Raw genomic sequence first — 20,990 nt, 5'->3', positions numbered from 1 at the left:
CAGCTTTTATTGAGAAGTGAGAGTGAAAGCAGACTGGATTGGCTGAGTTTCGATGGAGACTCTCTCAAAAACAGCCTCATCACATCCTACGCGGGAGAAGGTAGCAGTATCAAAATTTGCCTCATATATATTTAAAAAAGTGAGAAAAAAAAGTGAAGTAAAGTGAAAACATTTTTTTTAAATAAATGCCAACTGTTCTGTAACGTTAGATAGGCTGCCACTTAGCAGCAGCTGGTACACTTTAGTCCAGAAAAACTAATGTTGCACCTCAATATTCATTGGGAGCACTTCACAACCGTATTTCTATAATTTTCACATGCATTATTGGATTTGTTGGGTGTGTGCTTCCTTTCACTGGAGTGTTGTTTTTCTACAGGAGCCGGCCAGTGGAGTAGTGTCTGAATGCTTGTCTCTGCCATCTTATAAAGACTATCCAGCTCACCGTCCCTTCATCAACACAACAGTGCATCACACGCCCCAAACACGCATCCTGCACTCATGTCTCCCACTTTCACCCCGCAAAGCCTTCCCGGAGACCAGCAGTGCAGGTGAGCTTCCTTGAAGCGTGTGAGATGCTCGTCTCCCCCACTATAAAGTTTCCTTTCAAACACTGTGATGTTTTAGAGCTCCATGGTTACACGTGCAACATGATGCCTCACTACTTGAATGTCTCAGCTGCACCTATAGGCCTATCTATGTGTTCTTCCACACCAGCTACTTGCTTCAATTCACTGCGGGATGTTTGTGTCAAAATGTCAAAATGATTCAATCAAAAAAAAAAAAGACTTCAAAACTTTTTTCACTTCAATCAAAAAAAAAATCACTTCAAATCGAAAAAAATATTTTAAATCCAAAAAAAAAAAGTGTTCAAATGCAATGTTTTGGGTCTCAAATATTTTTTTGCATTCAAACACTTTTTTTTTTTTTTTTTTGAAGCAACTTCTTTTTTAATTAAATGATAAAGACACAAATGTCCTACCCATAATATGGCCCAAACACAAAAAAACACTACTTCAATCAAAAAAGTTGCTTCAAACCAAACAAACTTCACTTCTATCAAAGAGAACATTTCCAATCAAAGAAAAACACTGTTCAAATGCATTTTTTTGAGTCTCAAATATTTGTTTGCATTCAAACACTTTTTTTCTTTGATTGAAAAAGTTTTTTTTGATCAAAGTGATTTTTTTTTTTAAAGGAGCATGAGGCAGGATTTATGAAAAAAATTCGTACACGTTTTAAGTTTTGTAGTAATAATGTCAGATGAAGCGTTCCAAACCAAAAAGAATGAGCCCTCTAGCGTATCTCTCCGTAGCCTTGAACAGGCTGTGTGCTGCAAAATAGCTGTGTCCCAATTCAGGGACTGGGTCCTTCTGAGGACGCGGTCTTCGTAGGCCACGCCTTCGAAGACCGCGAAGGCCATACCGAAGGCTGGACGGACGCTAGTGAAATGAGACGGTCTAGCCTGTGGGAGATTTCCTGGTTGCGTCACCAGCTGTTCCCGCCCTTGTCCTACGTCACTAAACAAAGTAGAAAGAAAGAAAGAAAGAAAGAAAGAAAGAAAGAAAGAAAGAAAGAAAGAAAGAAAGAAAGAAAGAAAGAAAGAAAGAAAGAAAGAAAGAAAGAAAGAAAGAAAGAAAGAAAGAAAGAAAGAAAGAAAGAAAGAAAGAAAGAAAGAAAGAAAGAAATGGAGCCAGAAGTTTTGTTTTTTTTGTTTTTCATTTTGTTGGAGGAGGAAGAGAGGCGTGTCCGCCAGCGCCGGCGGAAATAATATATTTTTCTGAAAAAATTTGAATCTGAAAATATTTTTCTGAAAATAAATATTTTTCTGACTGTGCGCAATGAATCTTGGGATATGGTGGGCCGCCGAGGATACAACCGATGGATCCTTCAAAACAGCGGGAAAAGAAGGCTGCATTTGAAGGAACCTTCGAAATGGGACAGCCTTCGGCGCGCCGCTGTGACGCAATCGGTCTTCAAATCCAGCCCTCGAAGGACGCAGCCCCTGAATTGGGACACAGCTAATGTGCTGCAATTCGGGGGCTGAATTTCCTGCGCTGTCCTGCGGATGTGAGGTCATAAAACGCTGCATGCACGTTCTCCCTGTTCTCCCGTGCCGGCTTCGCTGTTGGCTGCAGTACCCCCGACGGCCGTCGTGGCGAAGGGTGGCGCTAGAGAGTCTAATTTTTTTTAAAGGAGCCTCATGCTCCTTTTAATTGAAAATGTATTTTTTGATTGAAGCAATCTTTTTTTTGATTGAATAATTAAGACACAAATCCAGTTATGTTTGAAATGTATCCGTGTTACAGTGAACTCCTGGTGCAGGCCATAGTTATGTCCAGGGGTGCACACAAGCCGGGACTCGAGGGCCAATCTACTGCACGTTTTAGATGTTTCCCTCCCTCAACACAACACTGATAGACAAGGCTGTGTCACCAACAGAGTTGTGTAAACCTTGATGACATGTTGATGACGACCAGTGGTTAGAATCAGGTGTGTTGAAGACAGGGACAGATCTAAAACATGCAGTAGACTAGCCCTGGAGTACCGGCTTGTGTGCACCCCTGGTTATGTCCCACTTTGACAACTGCAATGCCTTCCTAGTTGGCCTACCAGCTTGATTAATAAAACCTCTACAAAAGGTCCTAAATTCCCTGATACATCTGGTCTTCAACATACCTGTCAAGTTTTGGATTAAAAAATAAGGGAAATCTTCCGCCACCCGCTGTCCAACCTGTCTTACATTTTAAGACAGGTTTACAAGAAATCTAAAATATCTACCTGTCAATCACTTACAAACTACAATTATGTGCCTTTGTTGACACTGTCTTTATGTTTGTCTTTATGTACCTTTGTTGACACTGAAATGATGTGGACAATGTATGCAATTCCCATAATAGAGCCTGAGTAAAAACACAAAGGGGAATTAACACACATTTATTTGAAATGTTTTCAGTTTATATAAAAATGTAGTGTTTTCAAGTGCAACATTTACATTTACTTTCTTGGCCAAAACGGGAGACTTGACAGGTATGGTCTTCAGTCAACCTAAAAGGTTGCATGTCACACCTGTTCATTAATCTTTGATGGTCACGCCTGAGGATGCACACAGGTTGTGTTTATCTACAAATTGACTTTAGGTTGTGCAGCTCAGATGGAAAGGCCTATGCCTCTTCCTGGACATTGTGCTCATCACAAGAACATTGACTGGCCTTGTCCTCTCTTACACAAAGCGACCTCTGTCGAGACCGTTCTCCGTCATGGTTCCACGGTGGTGAAACAGTCTTACAGTTGTTCCAGGAGAAGGGTCATCCCTCTGTTTTGTTTCTCTTCCAGGACCACGTCCTATCCTAATCACCCTATCTCACTGTCCTTTCAACCCACACCTCCATGCTCCCTAAACTGCACTGACTCTGTAATTTACTGTGTGTTCTGTAACCCGTTTTCCTCTACTGTAAGCCACTTTGGATAAGTGTCTGCTAAGTGTAGTTTAATGTGATGTAATCTGTATCTCATCATGTGCATTGCACTTCTAATATACTCTTGATTTATGTGTGTGCACGTGTAGCGATCTTATCTGCTCTGAGGAACCTCCAGGAGAAAATTAGGAAGCTGGAGTTGGAGAAGGAACAAGCAGAGCGTAGTTTGCGTTCTTTGGGGAAAGATGAATCGCACAGACCTCTTCGGGGGTACAGAGTTGCACAGAGACTAGTAAACAGTCAAACAGAAAAAGAGACGAGTGGCCAGACTAAATGCAATAAAGGTGAGCATATCACTTACTTATACAGTATTGTATGTGCCCATTTATTGCATCATATTTTGGGGGGGATTCTTTTGTCTTGTTTATGTTTAATTATTCATGTATACTTTTATAAGGAGACTTGGTCACCCACCTTGCTACTTCAGAATCTCGCTGTGCAAAGCTGGAGCAACAGCTGGACCACATGAGAGGGATGTTGCGCAGGACGGATAGAACTAGCCTGCTCAATAAGCAGGTAAACTCATGTTTGAGGTTGGAAAACAGTCAATAAGACCTCCTGTCCAAAAATACACAAAACTCTGACGTGTGGAGGGGATTTGTATTACAAAATATCCCTTTTATCGGGATGACTACCCCGCCTTTCGAGGGGAAAATAAACTCTGTAAAACTACTGCAGGCAAGTTGGAAATACCAGCAGTAACATGCCTAAAAGCTGCTACGTAGGTATTTGCTCATCAGTTTATAGTAAAGATCACAGTTTTTCTTTTTATGTAAATAATTGAAGAATGAAAAGATGGTAAAATGAGAGATTTATGGCTTCAGGCAGTCAACAGCAAGAATGACAATAGGTAACTGGGACTTGGGTAGTCAGTCATAACATATATATTTATGATAATCACTTATTCACAGTAGGGCTGTTCGATTAATCGATTTTAAATCGTAATCGCGATTATGTAATTAGAACGATGTTAAAACGTGAAACTCGTAAAATCGATTTTTCACTTCTTTTTTTTTACATTTTTTATTTTTTTTTTCCCCTTGTCTGCACACATATTAATGATTGATACCATATTAATGATTGATGGAAATACCTCTCAATACCTGCCACAAGTGCCCCATCGGAGAGGCTCTTTAGTGTAGGAGGGGGCGTTGTAACATGCCACCGGGCATCCCTCAAGCCAGATGCGGTAGACCAGCTCGTGTTCCTTGCAAAAAACTTGCAAATGTGAACAGCAAATGTAATGACTGACATTACACACCTCTACCTCCTTCATGGGTTGCATTATTATTTAGCATGCAAAGACCCAGTTTAGTTTAATTAGAAAATGTCTTGTTTTATTTAATTGGAAATATAACTTACTGTATGTTTGCAAGTGCTTATTTGCTGATTTATTTTTTTTCTGAGATAAAACTTTATATTTTGTTATATTTTTTAAAACTTTTTTTCAACTTTTTTTACAGAGTTTTGCACTTTATTCATTCATTTTTGGTTTAATAAGAGCAAAGTTTGCACTTAAAGCCCAATGGGGCAAATGTTCAATAAAAAAACAGCATATTTGAAATCATTTCTTTGCCTTCTGTCAATTCACAAAATAATCGTAATCGAAAATCGGATTTTGAGAGAAAAGAATCGAGATTTTATTTTTGGGCAAAATCGAACAGCCCTAATTCACAGATAACTCATAGTACATAGATACTAATAGTATTTGGTTCTGATGTTAAGCATCACCTGGAGATTCAATAATTTAATTGCAGATCTCAGGATATGACACTTCAGGGCACTTGGTGGCATTGTTTGTCCATTTTGTCAATGGCAGACTGAGCAGTTACATAGTTGTTAATCTGACATGGCTTATGATTTTGGCGACCATATAGTTATAAGCAAGACAATCGTTTATTACCTTAAATACGGAAGAGTATTAGGGCCACTTAAAAAAAATAAAAAGAATTCTGAGAAAAAAGTCAGAATTCTGACTTTAATCTCAGAATTCTGAGAAAAAAGTCAGAATTCTGACTTTAATCTCAGAATTCTGAGAAAAAAGTCAAAATTCTGAGAAAAAAGTCAGAATTCTGAGAAAAAAGTCAGAATTCTGACTTTAATCTCAGAATTCTGAGAAAAAAGTCAGAATTCTGACTTTAATCTCAGAATTCTGAGAAAAAAGTCAGAATTCTGGGCCACTAAAAAAAAAATAATAATTCTGAGAAAAAAGTCAGAATTCTGAGAAAAAAGTCAGAATTCTGACTTTAATCTCAGAATTCTGAGAAAAAAGTCAGAATCCATCCATTATCTATACCCGCTTTATCCCTTGCGGGGTAACGGGGGTCTGCTGGAGCCTATCCCAGCTCATTTCAGGTGAGAGGCAGGGGTTACACCCTGGACAGGTCACCAGTCCATCACAGGGCCACATATAAACACACAAACCATGCTCACAACCACACTCACGCTCACACCTACGGGCAATTTAGAATCACCAATTAACCTAGCGTGCATGTTTTTGGACTGTGGGAGGAAGCCGGAGTACCCGGAGAAAACCCACGCAAGCACGGGGAGAACATGCAAACTCCACACAGAAAGGCCCCTGCCGGGCCTGGGAGTCGAACCGGGGACCTTCTTGCTGTTTTTATTATTATTATTATTATTATTTTATTATTTTTATTATTATTATTTCTCAGAATTCTGAGATTAAAGTCAGAATTCTGACTTTTTTCTCAGAATTCTGACTTTTTTCTCAGAATTCTGACTTTTTTCTCAGAATTCTGACTTTTTTCTCAGAATTCTGAGATTAAAGTCAGAATTCTGACTTTTTTCTCAGAATTCTTTTTATTTTTTTTAAGTGGCCCTAATACTCTTCCGTACTTAAATGTTGGCTTTCCAATTGTTTTTTTTTTTTTCATTCAAAAGTGGTGGAAATTACACAAAAAACTCATTTACTGTCGTGATATTTTTTTATTTATTTATTTTTTCCTCTCTCTTTCTCTTTTGCATTTTCCCCTGTAGGGCTCCGTGGAGAAAACTTGTTCAGCTGATCAAAAGTCTGACACAGTGTCCGATCATGTCCAGCTGGAGAAGCTGGAGCAACTTGAGCAGGGCTATCGCCAGCTTCAACGCGCACAGAAAAATGCAGACGTACGTTAATTGATCAATAAACTGTTAGTTTAAAAGATTTTAACCGAACTTGGTGTCGATATGGTCAACACATATTTGTAGACAAAATGATGCGTATATATTAATTTATTGTTTTCACACCTTTTTCTAAGTTTTGAATGACTTTGGTAAGATACATTTAAAATGCTACAAGTTGACTGAAGAGAAGAAAATGCACATTATAAAACTTTCTTCACTTCTCCCTGTGAGATACTGGATACTTTTACCTGCTCAGTTTTCAGACATTTCCTCTAAAAAAATTTGAAAAACCACTGAGACTCGGAATGGTTTGACCTTTTCTACAGTGTGTCTGTATTAAGAGCTCTTACGTGTGAATAGAGCCACTCTCTCCATAGAGAAATTCACAATTTAAAAGCTGAGGTTTTAATTTTAAAACTTAAATCCCGTGTCAAAAGATCGACGAAATCATGGTTTACTTCAGAAATATCTCCAGAGTGGGAACGCTTTAAAACTAGTCAATTTTTTCGGTTCCCAAGAAGCACTGACGACAAGTGCAATAAAATGGATAGTAAATGTGTCTTGCTTATTTCATGATAAACACATTAATGATAATTGTGTCTTCCAATATTTCAGATTAAGATTTGTGAGCTGGAGAGGAAATTACAGTTAGAAGAACACCAGAGGAAGCTTATCCAGGATAAAACCAACCAGGTAGAAAGACTTCAATGGTGTTCCTGCTTGTCTACAACTATTTTCAAGCACGTACCACTGATGTTTCTGTGTTTTTTTTATTTGTTTTCGTTTCTGGTTGTTTAATAAGTGAAGGCTTCAGCTTTTTTTCTTTCCTCTATTTTTTTTTTTTCTTTCGCAGCTTCAGACCGGTTTGGAGGCCAATCGGGTTCTGCTGCAGTCAGTATCACCTCGCCTGTCCCTCCGACAGACCAAAGAGAAGAAAGTGAATTCAAAGGTAACGAGCTTGATACAGTTGTTCTAATAATAAGAATGTAAAACAAGAGTTGTTGCACTTTAAGACGTGCAGGTTCTTTTCAATTATTAAAGTTGTTTGGTTAAAGTTGTCTAAAGTCGATTATAATTTGAATTTTTTCGGTTATTTCTCAAATGGGACTTCAAATATTTATGTGGCGTCTGAGGAATATCTGCAATACCTTAAACATTGTATTTGTTTTTTTGGGGGTGGTAGGGGGGTAGGCGGGAGTAGGCACGCGTGCACAAAAGAAAATTGTAAGACCTACCGTCATTAAGAATGTATCTGATTGCATACATTTCAATGTATATTTCTTTTTCTTAAGGATTTTAGATAATTACAAAACTCAAGTTTTTAAATATGTCCCAGTCAACAATTGTCTGTGGGGCCCATCTGAGATTTAAATGGGAACCTATGTGATTTGCTTGCTTGATTGCTTGTGTTCTCTCAGATGTAAGTCTCTTTGGATAAAACCATAGGCTAAATGACAGTAGTAGTAGTAGTAGTAGTAGTAGTAGTAAACATGGCACCCATGGGCACATGTACATTGGACCCCATTTTTTTTAACCCATTTGTGTCTCAGATGGCTCCACATACAAATGTTGGCTGGAATATTGCATGTATGAAATACTGTACATTGCATCATTTAAAAAACGTGTGAAAGAAGTGTAAAATGTGTTATTACATATATATATGCTACCTAATAAAAATTGTGAAAATGGCTGTTGATATGCAGTTTATCAATCTAATTAACTGTTTATCAGTTCTAATTTTCTTTAGTTCATTCATACCAATCTAAATCCAGCCCTCTGATTGGATCACGGTATACCTGATATTTTGGTTCAAAGTCATCCTTTTCCAACTCGCAGGTTTTGAACAACACAAATTGGAGGTGTGATCTGGATATAAAGATAGAGAGTGGATTATTTTATCACTCAATCCTCAGATTGTGATGACACTCACCAGTTGTGTAATAAACATAAAATGTTATTCTCTTTTAAAACATCCATCTGATCACAACCTTGAAGAAAGTTGTTCTTGACACTATTGCATGTTTTGAAAAAAATTTTCAACATCTCCTTGTCCCTGCACAATGTTAAAACAGTTGTTTTGTAACAACAAATGTTGTACACTAAATTGTGTTTTTTATTTATTGAATTAACAAATAAAATCAGTTATTTATTACAGGCCTACTTCATTTCCAGTTAGTATGTTTTTGTGGTTCTGACCATTGTTGGTAATTGTTATTTTCCAGAAATCTTCACCACACCAGTCGTCCTACGTAGAGCCGCACTACAGACTGAGCCTCAAAGATGTACCTTTTATTGCTGGAACGGTATTTGGGACATCCGTGCTTTCGTAGTTGTAACACACGACTAAACATTGTATGCATGTTACCTTCCTTACGCTGAACGTCTTTGACGCTGCTCTCTTCATGGTTTTCAGTCAGTTGCCGGCAGCCACTCAGTCAGAGCCAACGTTCAAGCAGTAATCTCTCTCCTGAAAAAACACCAACCACACCTCTGCAACAGCTGTGTGCTGTCTTGCAGCCCAAACGGCCCTGAGGCAGGTGGTCTGAGGCGTTCAGATAGTTCCTCCTCGTTGTCGTCTGCCAGCGGAGAGGAGCTGTCAGAGCTACTGCGAGGACTACAAGAGGAGCTGCAACTCATGAATGGGTGAGTGAGCTTACACTTGAGGTTTATTTCAAGTCATGTTTTTTGACAGAGTTAAGTTTTACTCTTGTGGCAGGGAGCAGGATGAGTTGAGGAGGCAAGTGGAGCACAGTGTCTCTGAAGAGAAAAGGAAAGAGCTTCAGAGAGAACAGGAAAGGCTGTTATTGAAAATGGAGAGGAAAGGAGAGCAGATCAGTAAACTCTACAAGCACAAATCACAGGTAGGCTTTCATAAAGTGTATTTTCACAGATGAGCCTTTTTCTTTCATTTCATACTTTTTTTTTCCTCCCCCATTTTATTGTCTCTTATCCAGGTAAAGAAGTTGAGGAAGAAAACTAAATCTAGGCAAAATAGTGGAAAAGAAGTGAGACTTTCAAGCAGAGGGTGCTCCGCAGGGGCCATCAGACCTCAACCTGGAGAGAGAAGCAAGAGGAATCTGGTGCTGCTGAGGGACATGAAGGCTCTGCAGGCCTCATTGCAGACGTAAAGCTCAGCTCATCCTTTCATCAGACCATCGTCTTAAGTTTCCTCTTCTGGTGCTATCCACCTACCTCCTGCCACAAACTGAAGGATACGGCATGACGTTCATGAGATCATGATCCACAGTTGTATGATTTTTATTTTTTATTTTTTATTATTATTATTATTATTATTTTAATAACTGGGAGATTGAGTGTATTCTGAAATATATTTAAGTTGATTTTAGTAAGCAAAGTAAGTTTTATGAAATCCTATTTTTTCTCTAAAAAAGAATAACATTTGATTTGGTTTTCTTGCTCTGCTAATTTGAAAACTATTTTTGTTTCCTCATTGAAGAAGGAGCATTTTTTTAAAGAAACTTAAATCACATGGTACTGAAAAAAATTCTAGGTTTCTTTGACATTCAGTTCCTAATTTTAATGAAGATCAGTTAGGGTGCTGATGTAATTTATAGTGTGACAAAACTGCAGAAATGAAATGGTGAGATGTATAGTATTTCAAAAAAGTATACATTTGTTGTTTCTCATCAGCAAGTTGCTACTATGTGACACATTTTGATCTCTTTATACACCTTAGTTCAAAGGTTTGAGATGCCCCTATTTTTAGTGTACATTGAAAAGTAAGAAAATTACTTCATGTGGTCCAAAGGTAAGAGGTAGTCTACAATAAAACCAGGACCATTTGGTGAATTTCAAAGGAAACATGTCTTTCAGAAATGTTTCCTGCTGTAGTGGAGGAAAATAAAGCTTGGGAAGTTAATGCAAATGGGTTTACATACCCCAATGTCAGGGCACAACTTAAATCCCTATCTGCACAAATCCAGTGTTGAAACAAATTAACTGAACCTTTTGGGGGCAATATTCGGATAGAAGCTGCATGTTCACCTTATAAATCTGTGCAAACTACAGCTGTATTAAGACAGTTATTGCACTTAAATTTCTGTTGTAGAGAGATTGCATAAGTGTGTTGGACTGATGACTAAGACACAAACATATCAGTTTAAAAAGAATATTTGATGCTCCTTTTTTGATTTTCACTTTTTCTGCTTTGCTTTAACTGAACATTTTTACACTGCTACTTGAGTTTAAATTTCAATTACAAACAAATGGAGGTCTTCCAAAGCTGAGACTGTGTGTAGTGTTTTCAGAGTTAAAAGTAATTAGATTGGAGTTAAAATGCATTTAATTGAGAAATAAAGTCTGTTTGCAGAATATTGGCCAAGAGCTTAATTTTGTCAATGGGTATTATCTGTTTCAAAACTGACAGGTGGGCAAACTGTTTTAAACTTTCAAGTCAAATGTCATTCCTTGATTACGAGCCTCCCTTGAAAAGAAGGACACTGGTTTGAGATTTTTGTTTGTCAAAACATTTGGAGAGGAAAGGTGGACCAAGCTCAATTGGGTAAATGATAATATATAAATTGAAAAAAAAAATTTGAAAATCTATGAGGTGCCGTGAGGGACATAATTCTGAATTAGCGTTCATAAACACATATGAAATCCAACTCTTTTACACACTATACTGAAAACCTCTCATACACACAGGTGAAATGCTCTTATACATACAACTGGAAATGTATCCACTAACATATACAACTGAAATGTGCTGACAGATACTACTGAAACGCTCTTACACAAACACTTTCACAAAGTGAAAACTGCTCATATACAGTATACAGTTGAAAATGTTTCCCTCATACACACACTGGTGAAATCGTCTCACAAACACAACTGAAAATTTCAGTTGAAACAGTTAAGTTGCATGACTGTACAGACAGGCAACCATACTAGCAACTGAAATAGTCTATGCTCCTGTGCTATGTACGTCCACATCAGCCCAGATGTAGAATATAGCCTACACGGATGGTCGGAAAATTAGAATATGGTGTAAAAGTTAATTTATTTCAATAATTCAACTTAAAAGGTTAAACTAATACATTACATAGTCTCATTACATGCAAGGCAAGATATGTTAAACCTTTATTTGTTATAATTTTGATGATTTAATTATTTATTGATTTCATAAAATATTCTAATTTTATGAGATTTTTTATTTGGGGTTTTCATAAACTGAGCCATAATCATCAAAATTATTATTATGACATCAATATATAAGAGCATAATATATGTCTGTATTGGTTCAATATGGAACGCAACTTTTAATTCCCAATTACATAAAGATTCCGTATTTTAAGGGACGGGTGGCAACCCTCACGCTGCGTGAGTGCAAGTTGTGTTATATTTCTGTCCAACTTTCCAGTGTATGTAACAATGGACATAGCGTTTGGTCACGCGTTTGGTCCATCCTTCCACCCTAATGAGTAGCAAAAACAGTATGTGAGATTTTTTAGCGCGTCCGAAACATTAATACGTACTCAATAGTATGCGCTATCCATACTAATTCCCAGAGAAATGTATTAGTATGGATTGATGGACACTAGCTAAGCAGAAACTTCCCACAATGCAATGCAGCGGTGTTTGGTTGCTAAGTGCTGCGCAGATACATATATGTCATAAGTATAATATGAAGTATAATAATATTATTATATAATATTAATATTATAATATTGGTATATAATGTAATTTTGTTTGGGCCAGGATAAACGGGAAAGAGCGGAGCGGTGTGCTGCTACTGCTGCTGCTGCTGTGAGAGGAGCAACGCAGGTTCCTCCCAACGGCAGGAAGTGCCGTGTGGCTCTGAGTAGTACGTCCAAATTAATGCATACTACTGATATTTACTCAAAAATGTGCCGAACTTAAGTATACTTTTTGAGTATATACTGTTGTCAGACTTTTTATCTAACAGATTTATATCCCCTATTTTTAAGGATGGCAAAAAAAGGAGAGACAAAAGAATATTGCATGCTAATCTTATTTAGTGAAGTAAAGGAATGGGAATTGCCTTGCAGATATTGTCATATCCTTTTCTTGAAATAGATGTGTTAAATTTCCTTTTAAAACATTCGAAGGACAGCAATAATCCATCATAGTTAGTTTAGTAAATCATAAACAAAAGTGAGACCATTGTTGTAGTCTTAACAGAATAACTATTCACCATTATTCACAATTTATAAGCTTTAGCTTAAGTGGTGACAACTAGCCATTAAACTCAGCCAGCTGCCAATCACAAGACCTCGCCCTCTATACACACATTAGCTGCTTTATATCATTTCAAATGATGTGGTACAGGTACAGGTGTCACGCATGTGAAATCTGGCCATGGAGACCGAAATCATTTATATGTTTATTTCTGCTGTAAAGGTAAATATTTTAACATGGGGGTGAAATGAAATGGACTCAATTTTGGACTCCAGTGATCAGTGGGAGAACAGCTGTTTTTCCACTTCCAGATTTGAGTCAGTCAAAGAAAATTGGATTTAGGCCCTCGGTTGGAGTTGAGTTGTTGACCGCACAGGCCAAAACCAACTCCTTCGAGGAGAGCTGTGAAGATATGGTTGTATACGGAGCTGTTGTACTGGATTCCTGTTGATACTGCAGACCTTTACCAAAATATGTCGAAGATTCTTTTTTTAAATACCTCAGAAAATGTTTGGAGTTTTGACGTCTTCAAAATTAGGCATATAGGGTGAATACAGCCTCGGATGAAAAACAACACGACATCTGACACGTCATTATTCATTAAAAAAAAACTAAAAGCCCAAACAAACAAAAACAAAGAGCCAAGATGCAGAATCAATGAAAGAAAATGAAATTTATTGAAGAACTATTACACAATAAAAAAACTTGTAGGTGGGAGGTTTGGAGGGATGGAGGGATGGAGGGGCTGGACATATCAGGTAAAATGACTGATGAGCGAATGTTTCCCGCCCTAAACTGGATGAACGGCAGACAAGCTACCACAGTTCCTCAACAGTGTCTTCCTGTAGACGAACTTCCCCGTTTCTAGATTCTGAAAAGTAAAAAAAAAAAAAAAAGAGACATGTTTTTCACATCTTGAGGTTTAAAGTCAAATTAAAATTTGAATCAGCAAAGCAGTGTGAGAATACCTGAAGCAGGAGCTTTTGCATCTTGATGCCGACCGGCTCACCTTCCCCTCGGAGGCAGCACTTCTCTTTAGCCAGTGGCATCTCTTTTATTTCTATTTCTTCCAGTTGCTGTGCTGTGGCTCTGCTGCGTCCATGGAAAGCTCTCTCCCAGTATTGTGGGCTGCAGCCGAGAACTCCATCTGGGACGTCTGCTCTTTCATCTTGAGCTCTTTTTGACAGCAGCCCTCTGTCTCTGCTGCTTCTTCTGAAGGCTCTCTGTGAGGCCTTTGGAAGCCACTTCACTCTTTTTCAGGGCTGTCTCCGTCTTGTTCAGCTGGTCCAAGGTGTCAATATGGGCTTGTAAGCGTCTACGCCTCTTTGATATGGTCCTGCTTATCTCTTGGTCTTTTTCACGGAGCAGCATTTGAGCAACTTTATCCTTCCACCTTTTCTCTGTGTTACTGAGTCTGCTGGACTCCGTGATGTTGCTCGCCCTCTCAGTCTGATTGTGGGAAAAGCGGCTCTGCTGACGAGAGCTCACCCCCTCAGCTCGGTTTTCCTCCAGATCAAACCGACGATGACGAAGATACATGATCTTGTCATCTCTTATCTCAATGTCCTTTTTTGCTTTTTTGAGATCGAACCTCAGTTCTTTGCTTTCGTGTTCAGCGACAAACAACTTTTTCTCCAAGGCTTTGTTTTCCTGAGTAAGCTGTAGATTTTTATTTCTCCAGGCATCCCTCTCCTTGAGGACCATAACTTTAGCAATGGTCCTCATCTTTTCCTCCAAGTCCTTCATTTTTGCCTCCATTTTTATCCTCATGTCATAACGGCCTCTCTTATAATCCTGTGCAAAAACATTATAACACATACTGTACACGTAACTCTGTCTGACACTGAAAAAAGCACCTAATGTGACAAAATCAATCTTATTACTAATCTTTGATATATTGAAAATGGATTGTTTAAAAAAATGGAGAAAGAAGAAAAAGAAAATACCATCCCATATCATGGATTATATGGAAAATAACAAATTTTATGTTGCTCTGTTTAATGTCATTAAAAAAAGCGACATTTTAAAATAAATTGCCACTTAAAGGGCTAGAATTATGAAAATAAATCAAAATTTCAATTAGGATTGAAGTCAGATGGAAAAGTGAAAAGAAAATATCAATTTCAAATATTTTTATATCAGTTTTGGGAAAGGGAATTTTGTCCTCGACATTAAGATTTAGGTTTAGGATCGGCTCTCTCCTCTTGACATAGTGATGATGATCCAAGAAATGGGTGAAGCTGGTAAACTATTGTGCTATCCAACAAACGGTAGACTCTGTAGGTGCAGTCTTGTACTTTTCACCTCAAGTACCTTTTTGTCATCCACAGGGTCACTAAATCCATTTTTCAGTCTGTCATCTGTCTGGCATAGATCATATAAGATACCTTATTGTCTATTTGTAGTTATAGTTACAGTTATCTTGTGACACAAGGCTGTCGTATTTCAGAAATCAAAATAATCACATTATTTGTACATTAAAAAGAAATAACATGCCACTTTCACCGATGAAATCAAACATTTGCATTTTATCCCATTAAATACCTACAGTCATAACTCCATATACACCCAGATAGAAACGTTCATAAAAACAACATAATCCACAGCACTAAACTTCACAGATGGATGAAAAGATGTGTTACGGCCGTATGAGGTAACATTAAAACAGAAACACCTTAGATGAAGACTTTGCAACAGCAAAAAAAAAAGGAAATGTTTAAATATACTATACCCTACAAAACTCACAATTCATACCATGTGCAACAATTTTGCAGACCATGCCCCTGATTCATTAACTGTGGGCACAGTGGACTGTACAGATATATTTATAATACATACGCTAGAGTTTATAAAGTTTAATCTTAATTGGGCCATGCAAAAAAGCGCATTCTCCATAGTTTGAGGCTGCTCGATGATCCGGGTTTGCTTTGATTTCACCGGACTTAGGCACCTTGTAGAGACAGATTCTAAAAACAAAACCCACAAAGTAAATAGTAAATATATATATATATATATATATATATATATATATATATATATATATATATATATATATATATATATATATATATATATATATATATTTACTTACACAGTATATAACATTGAAATCTGGGCAGCAGCTAAGGCTTTGGTTTACCTTTGTTAAAGAAATTTTGAATAGCTTTCAATCTGGGAGTAATATTCAAATCATTTCTTTGTTATTACTAAACCGGGGTATTTTACCTTATTTTTAACCGGTGTTGTTTAGATCGCTGTCATGGAGAGCCAGAAGTTCACATTTCTTTAAGTTTAACCCTTTATAAAAGAAAAAAAAAAGAAAAAAAAAAATGGCCGACGGTGAGCAGCGTCGGTGTGATGCGGGAGCGTTTGCCCGAATCAAACCTACTATATATCATACCACAGATGGTGATACCATTGTTGAAGATGAGCTTCTAAACTTCTTATTGATTAAATCAAGAACGCTTGACCAAGACAACATCATCAAGCTGGTTAAGACAAGCTTCAGCTCACAGAGAATTGAAGCCTCCAAGGAAGTAATGGCGACGTTGTTCCCTGACTCAAAACGCTGGTCTTCCCACCGAGGAGAGAAAAAAGACGAGCTATACATCAAAATGTGCCTGGCCGTGTTTAAGGAGAAAAGCAGTGAGTCTGGACCACGATTTGTGTCCCACTTCATTGATGAACTTCCACCCATCTCATTCAAACATGTGGATGTGTCTGCCCTACTTGGGAGAATGTTGCAGATTAATGCCGACATTGAACTCCTAAAAAGTTCGCTCACGTCGCAGGCAACAGCTTGTGAGGCGCTGCTGGAGGCCACAGGCTCCATTAACCAGCGACTGGTGGCGGTGGAAAACACAGCTACTGCTGCTGCGGGGGGTGGTGTCAGCTCCTCCGTGGCTGCTAACCCGGCTAATGCTGCTAACCAGGTGGCGCATGCTACTCTTACACCTGAGACTGAAGACGCCACAAACAGCGGGTCGGAACAGAGCCTCAGCTCGGCAACAGCTGGTGTGACGGCGGATGGGCAGCGGGTATTGCTCCACCCTGCCCGAAAAACCCCGAAGGGAGGAAGGAGGTGGTCAGCGTTGTCTGACTCTGGACCCCCTGGCGTGTCCCCCGCTCATGGCAGTGAAACGGCCCCAGGCACGACGGAGACCCGCAGCTGGAGCACAGTGGCGAAGCGTGGACTCAAACGAACAGCAGCCCCTGGGAGTTCTGGTCACCGCGCAGCCAAATATACTCGGACGGCAGCCCTAGAGAGCTCAGCTGGGAACCACGCAGCCAAACATCCACGGAAAAAAGCCGGCATCACTGGGACGGCGGTGATTAACAACGACAAACTGTCCACGGTGAATACAAAGGTGGTCAGAGTATTCGCCACGAAATTCACGCTGGATTTAGATGCTGACAGACTCCGTGACTTTTTACAAGTTAAGATGAACAGAGAAGTGAAGTGCAGAAAAATCGAAACACCTTACAGCAGGTTCAGCTCGTTCTGTATCACTGCAGAATGGAATGATTGGAAAGATATGTATGACCCCCAGTTCTGGCCTGCTGGATCAGTGGTCAGGCAATATTTCGAGCCTCGACGACCAAGAGGAGCGGCGGTGGTGGAGAGACTACCAGAGAGGATCCCTTCCCGGCGCGGAGGGGAGTCATCGCTCCCAGGAGTAGGAGAGCTGCAAGCCCTGCCGGGGGACAACGTGGCGACCACCAGCCCTGACGGGAATAACACTGGTGCATAATGAAGATTGTATCCTACAACACTCGGGGCCTACGAGTAGGGCAAACTGCAGCCGACAAAGCGAGGCGGCTGGTGGTTGATTCACTGCTTGAAGACTGCGATTTCTTGTGTATTCAAGAGACTTGGCTGGCCAAGCAGGACTTGGATGGCCTGAACACCTTGCATTCAGAATTCCATGGTGCTGGAGAGTCAACCACCGACCTTAGCACGAGAATACTCAGAGGTAGGATTGCTGGGGGGGTCGCCATCCTATGGAATATAAAATATGACTCAATGGTTAAAGTTATACGCTTAAATGTTGACTGGGCAATAGGTCTTGAGTTCAACTGTGATGGAAAGAATTTTATTATTCTCAATATATATACACCATATGAATCTTATGAACATGTTGATGAGTTTGTGAGCAGACTTGCATTTATTGTATCATTTATTGAAGAGAATAACTCCTCATGCATTTATATTTTGGGAGACTACAATGCTGACTTGACAGACAAAAAATCTCTATTTGCTAATCACATGAATACTTTTGCTAACGATGCCAACCTAGTAATATCTAGCAAGCAGCTCCTGCCAGACTCGAGCTTTACTTACGTTAGTGAAGCATGGAACACCACCTCTTGGCTAGATCACGTTGTCTCAACTGTGGATGCTCATGCCTCAATTGAATGTATGGAGATCTGTTATGGATTAGCCACATCTGACCACATCCCAATTATTATGGTTTTAAATGTGAACAATGTTCCCACACTTGCTAAGAATAATGAGAACAGAGAGGCAAAAATAAATTGGAGCAAAGTAACTGAAGATGATATCCTCAAATACTCATTCTACTCTAATGAACTATTGTGTAAAGTGAATATGCCTATGAATGCCATATGTTGCACAAATGTAAATTGTGTTGACTCCTCCCATGGTGAAAACTTGTGTGTGTTGTATAATGAAATAGTGCGAGCCCTACAGGACGCTAGCAGGTCTTTATTCACCCGTAATAGGAAGGCCAAGCACACTAGGCCTGGGTGGAATCAATTCGTAGCTGGCCACCATGAAGAAGCCAATAAAGCCCATAAGGCCTGGGTAACAGCAGGGAGGCCCAGACAGGGACCTGCCCTTGAACACAAGAAAAAAACAAATGCTAAGTATAAATATGCAATAAGATATATAAACAAACAAGAGCAGGCACTAAGTGCCCACTCTATGGCTGAAAATCTTATTAACAATGACAACACTAACTTCTGGAAAGGGGTCAAATCTATTAATAGGGCCCAAGCACCTCTCCCATGCAATGTAGAGGGGGTAACAAATCCTGTAGACATCGCCGACCTCTGGAGGCAGCATTATGCAACACTTTTCAATTGTGTCAAAGGACAGCCTTATGAAGTAGGCATAATTGAAGAAGAAAACAATGTCTTTTTCAACACCCAGGAGGTTTTTAATGCCATAGGGAAACTTGCTGATGGAAAATCCAGTGGCTTGGACACTTTAACAGCAGAGCATTTAAAGCTAGCTGGGCCCAGATTGGCAGTACTGCTGTCTATCTGCTTCTCTGGGCTGCTGACTCATGGTACCCTTCCAGACTCCCTGCTGTCTGTTGTGCTGGTCCCGGTAATAAAAGACAAAGCAGGTAAAGTTGGAAGCATTGATAATTACAGACCAATAGCTCTCGCAAGTATATTGTCTAAAGTCTTAGAAAGACTTCTTCTTGACCATTTAAGTGTATATATAACCACTACAGATAATCAGTTTGGCTTTAAGCCTAAACACAGTACCGACCAATGTATCTACGCTCTGAAAGAGGCAGTGGAGACATACAGAAGTCAAGGTTCCAGTATGATTGTGGGTTTCATTGATGCTTCTCGAGCCTTTGATCTCATCCACCATTATAAGCTTTTCAATAAGCTCAAACTTAGGGGTGTACCTAACTGGCTAATTCGCATCCTAGTCTACTGGTATGCAAACCAGCAAATGCAAGTTAGATGGGGGAGCACATTATCCACCCCCTTTCGTGTGGGTAATGGCGTCCGTCAGGGGGGGATTTTAAGCCCCGCCCTCTTTAACTTATATATGGATGGTCTATCCAAGCAGCTGGGAGAATGTAAGACAGGCTGTATGATGGGTGATACTTTAATTAATCACTTCATGTATGCAGATGACCTTAGCATCATTTCCCCCTGTAGCAGTGGATTCCAACAGCTTTTAAATATATGTTCGAACTATGGCTTAGATTTTAACATCAAGTATAATGCTAAGAAGAGCATGGTCTTAATCTGTAGAGCTAAGGAAGATGGGGAGCTCAGATTCCCAAACTTTCGCCTGTCTGGGCAAACAGTATGTGTGGCTAAAAGTACAAAATATCTTGGTCACATCATTACAGATACCCTTGAGGATGATGAAGATATGTTAAGACAGAGGAGAATGCTTTATATACAAGCAAATATGTTGGTTAGAAAATTTCATCATTGTACTACTGAGGTAAAAGTAAACCTGTTTAGAACATACTGCACCCCCCTATATACAGCCCCATTGTGGGTGAACTATAAAAGGGGGAGCCTACAAAAACTACAAGTAGCCTACAACGATTGTCTAAGAATCCTGTTACATAAACCTAGGAGCACCAGAGCTAGTGAGCTCCTCTGCTCCTTGGGTCTCACCACCTTTAAGGCTCTCTTAAGGAACCTGACATATAAGTTCATGTGCCGACTGGACTCGTCATTGAATGGTCTAATTAGGCTGATGACGGACCCCAGCCGTAGCTCTGTCAGGTACACGTCCACCATTAGAGGACGGTGGAATGAGTGTCTCTCTTGAACTGTAAACTGTATTTTATATTTGTCTCTCTATATATGCATTTGTATTTTATTCTTTTATTTTTTTATTCTCTTATGTGTTGTATTGTTCCTACCATGTGGGCCATGAGCCTGTAATAAAGTCTATATATATAGGGCGAGTTACCATATACGGTAATTTCCGTGGACATGAAAAACTACTTTCCCCAAACTTCTCAGTGAGGTCTTGAAGTCATGTGAGTTAATCCTGCCAATCAGCACAGATCATGCTTTGTCACAGGCAGTGTCATCATGGCATCTGACCAATCAGTAGAGCCCTGGAGAAGCGGGAACTTCATTGATTTTCAAGAAGGGGAAAATTCACATTTTTGCTCCTACCTTCTTCCACACAAAAGTTCAGAAAGCTGAAACTAACCATGCTAAGTTGATGACACTCACACAGTATGTGTTTGAAAGATGGGGCTAACTGATGAAATAAGTGTTGTTTGTGCAGAATTAGTGAAATCAATGAAATAGTTAGCATGAATAATGGTGACCCCATATATGATCATACGCCCCTGTGTGGTAAAACTAGTGCAAGTGACTAAGGAACCTTTTATAGACATATGCCAGATACTCTAGTAACCCATACTTTGTGCATTTTTTTACAAATACACCCCCTTATGGTCAAACTAGTTCAAGTGACATTGTCCTTTT

The 20,990-nt window shown here is 39.3% G+C and overlaps 1 protein-coding gene across 1 annotated transcript; it reads left to right on the top strand.

Annotated features, from left to right (window-relative positions):
• The first annotated feature begins 162 nt into the window (after nucleotides 1-162).
• On the top strand, nucleotides 163-9,851 carry cep57 (centrosomal protein 57). Its single transcript, XM_061720333.1, has 10 exons — nucleotides 163-548; nucleotides 3,566-3,760; nucleotides 3,874-3,992; nucleotides 6,477-6,605; nucleotides 7,218-7,295; nucleotides 7,456-7,551; nucleotides 8,825-8,905; nucleotides 9,016-9,245; nucleotides 9,319-9,463; nucleotides 9,557-9,851. The coding sequence occupies exons 1-10, from the start codon at nucleotides 317-319 to the stop codon at nucleotides 9,728-9,730; spliced, it is 1,479 nt and encodes a 492-aa protein (XP_061576317.1). The 5' UTR covers nucleotides 163-316; the 3' UTR covers nucleotides 9,731-9,851.
• The last annotated feature ends 11,139 nt before the right edge of the window (nucleotides 9,852-20,990 follow it).

Source organism: Cololabis saira, chromosome 4 (genome assembly GCF_033807715.1).
Source record: "Cololabis saira isolate AMF1-May2022 chromosome 4, fColSai1.1, whole genome shotgun sequence".
NCBI classification, from domain to species: Eukaryota; Metazoa; Chordata; class Actinopteri; order Beloniformes; family Belonidae; genus Cololabis; species Cololabis saira.
The sequence above is the reverse complement of the archived record's forward strand: the minus strand, read 5'-3'. Positions and strand labels throughout refer to the sequence as shown.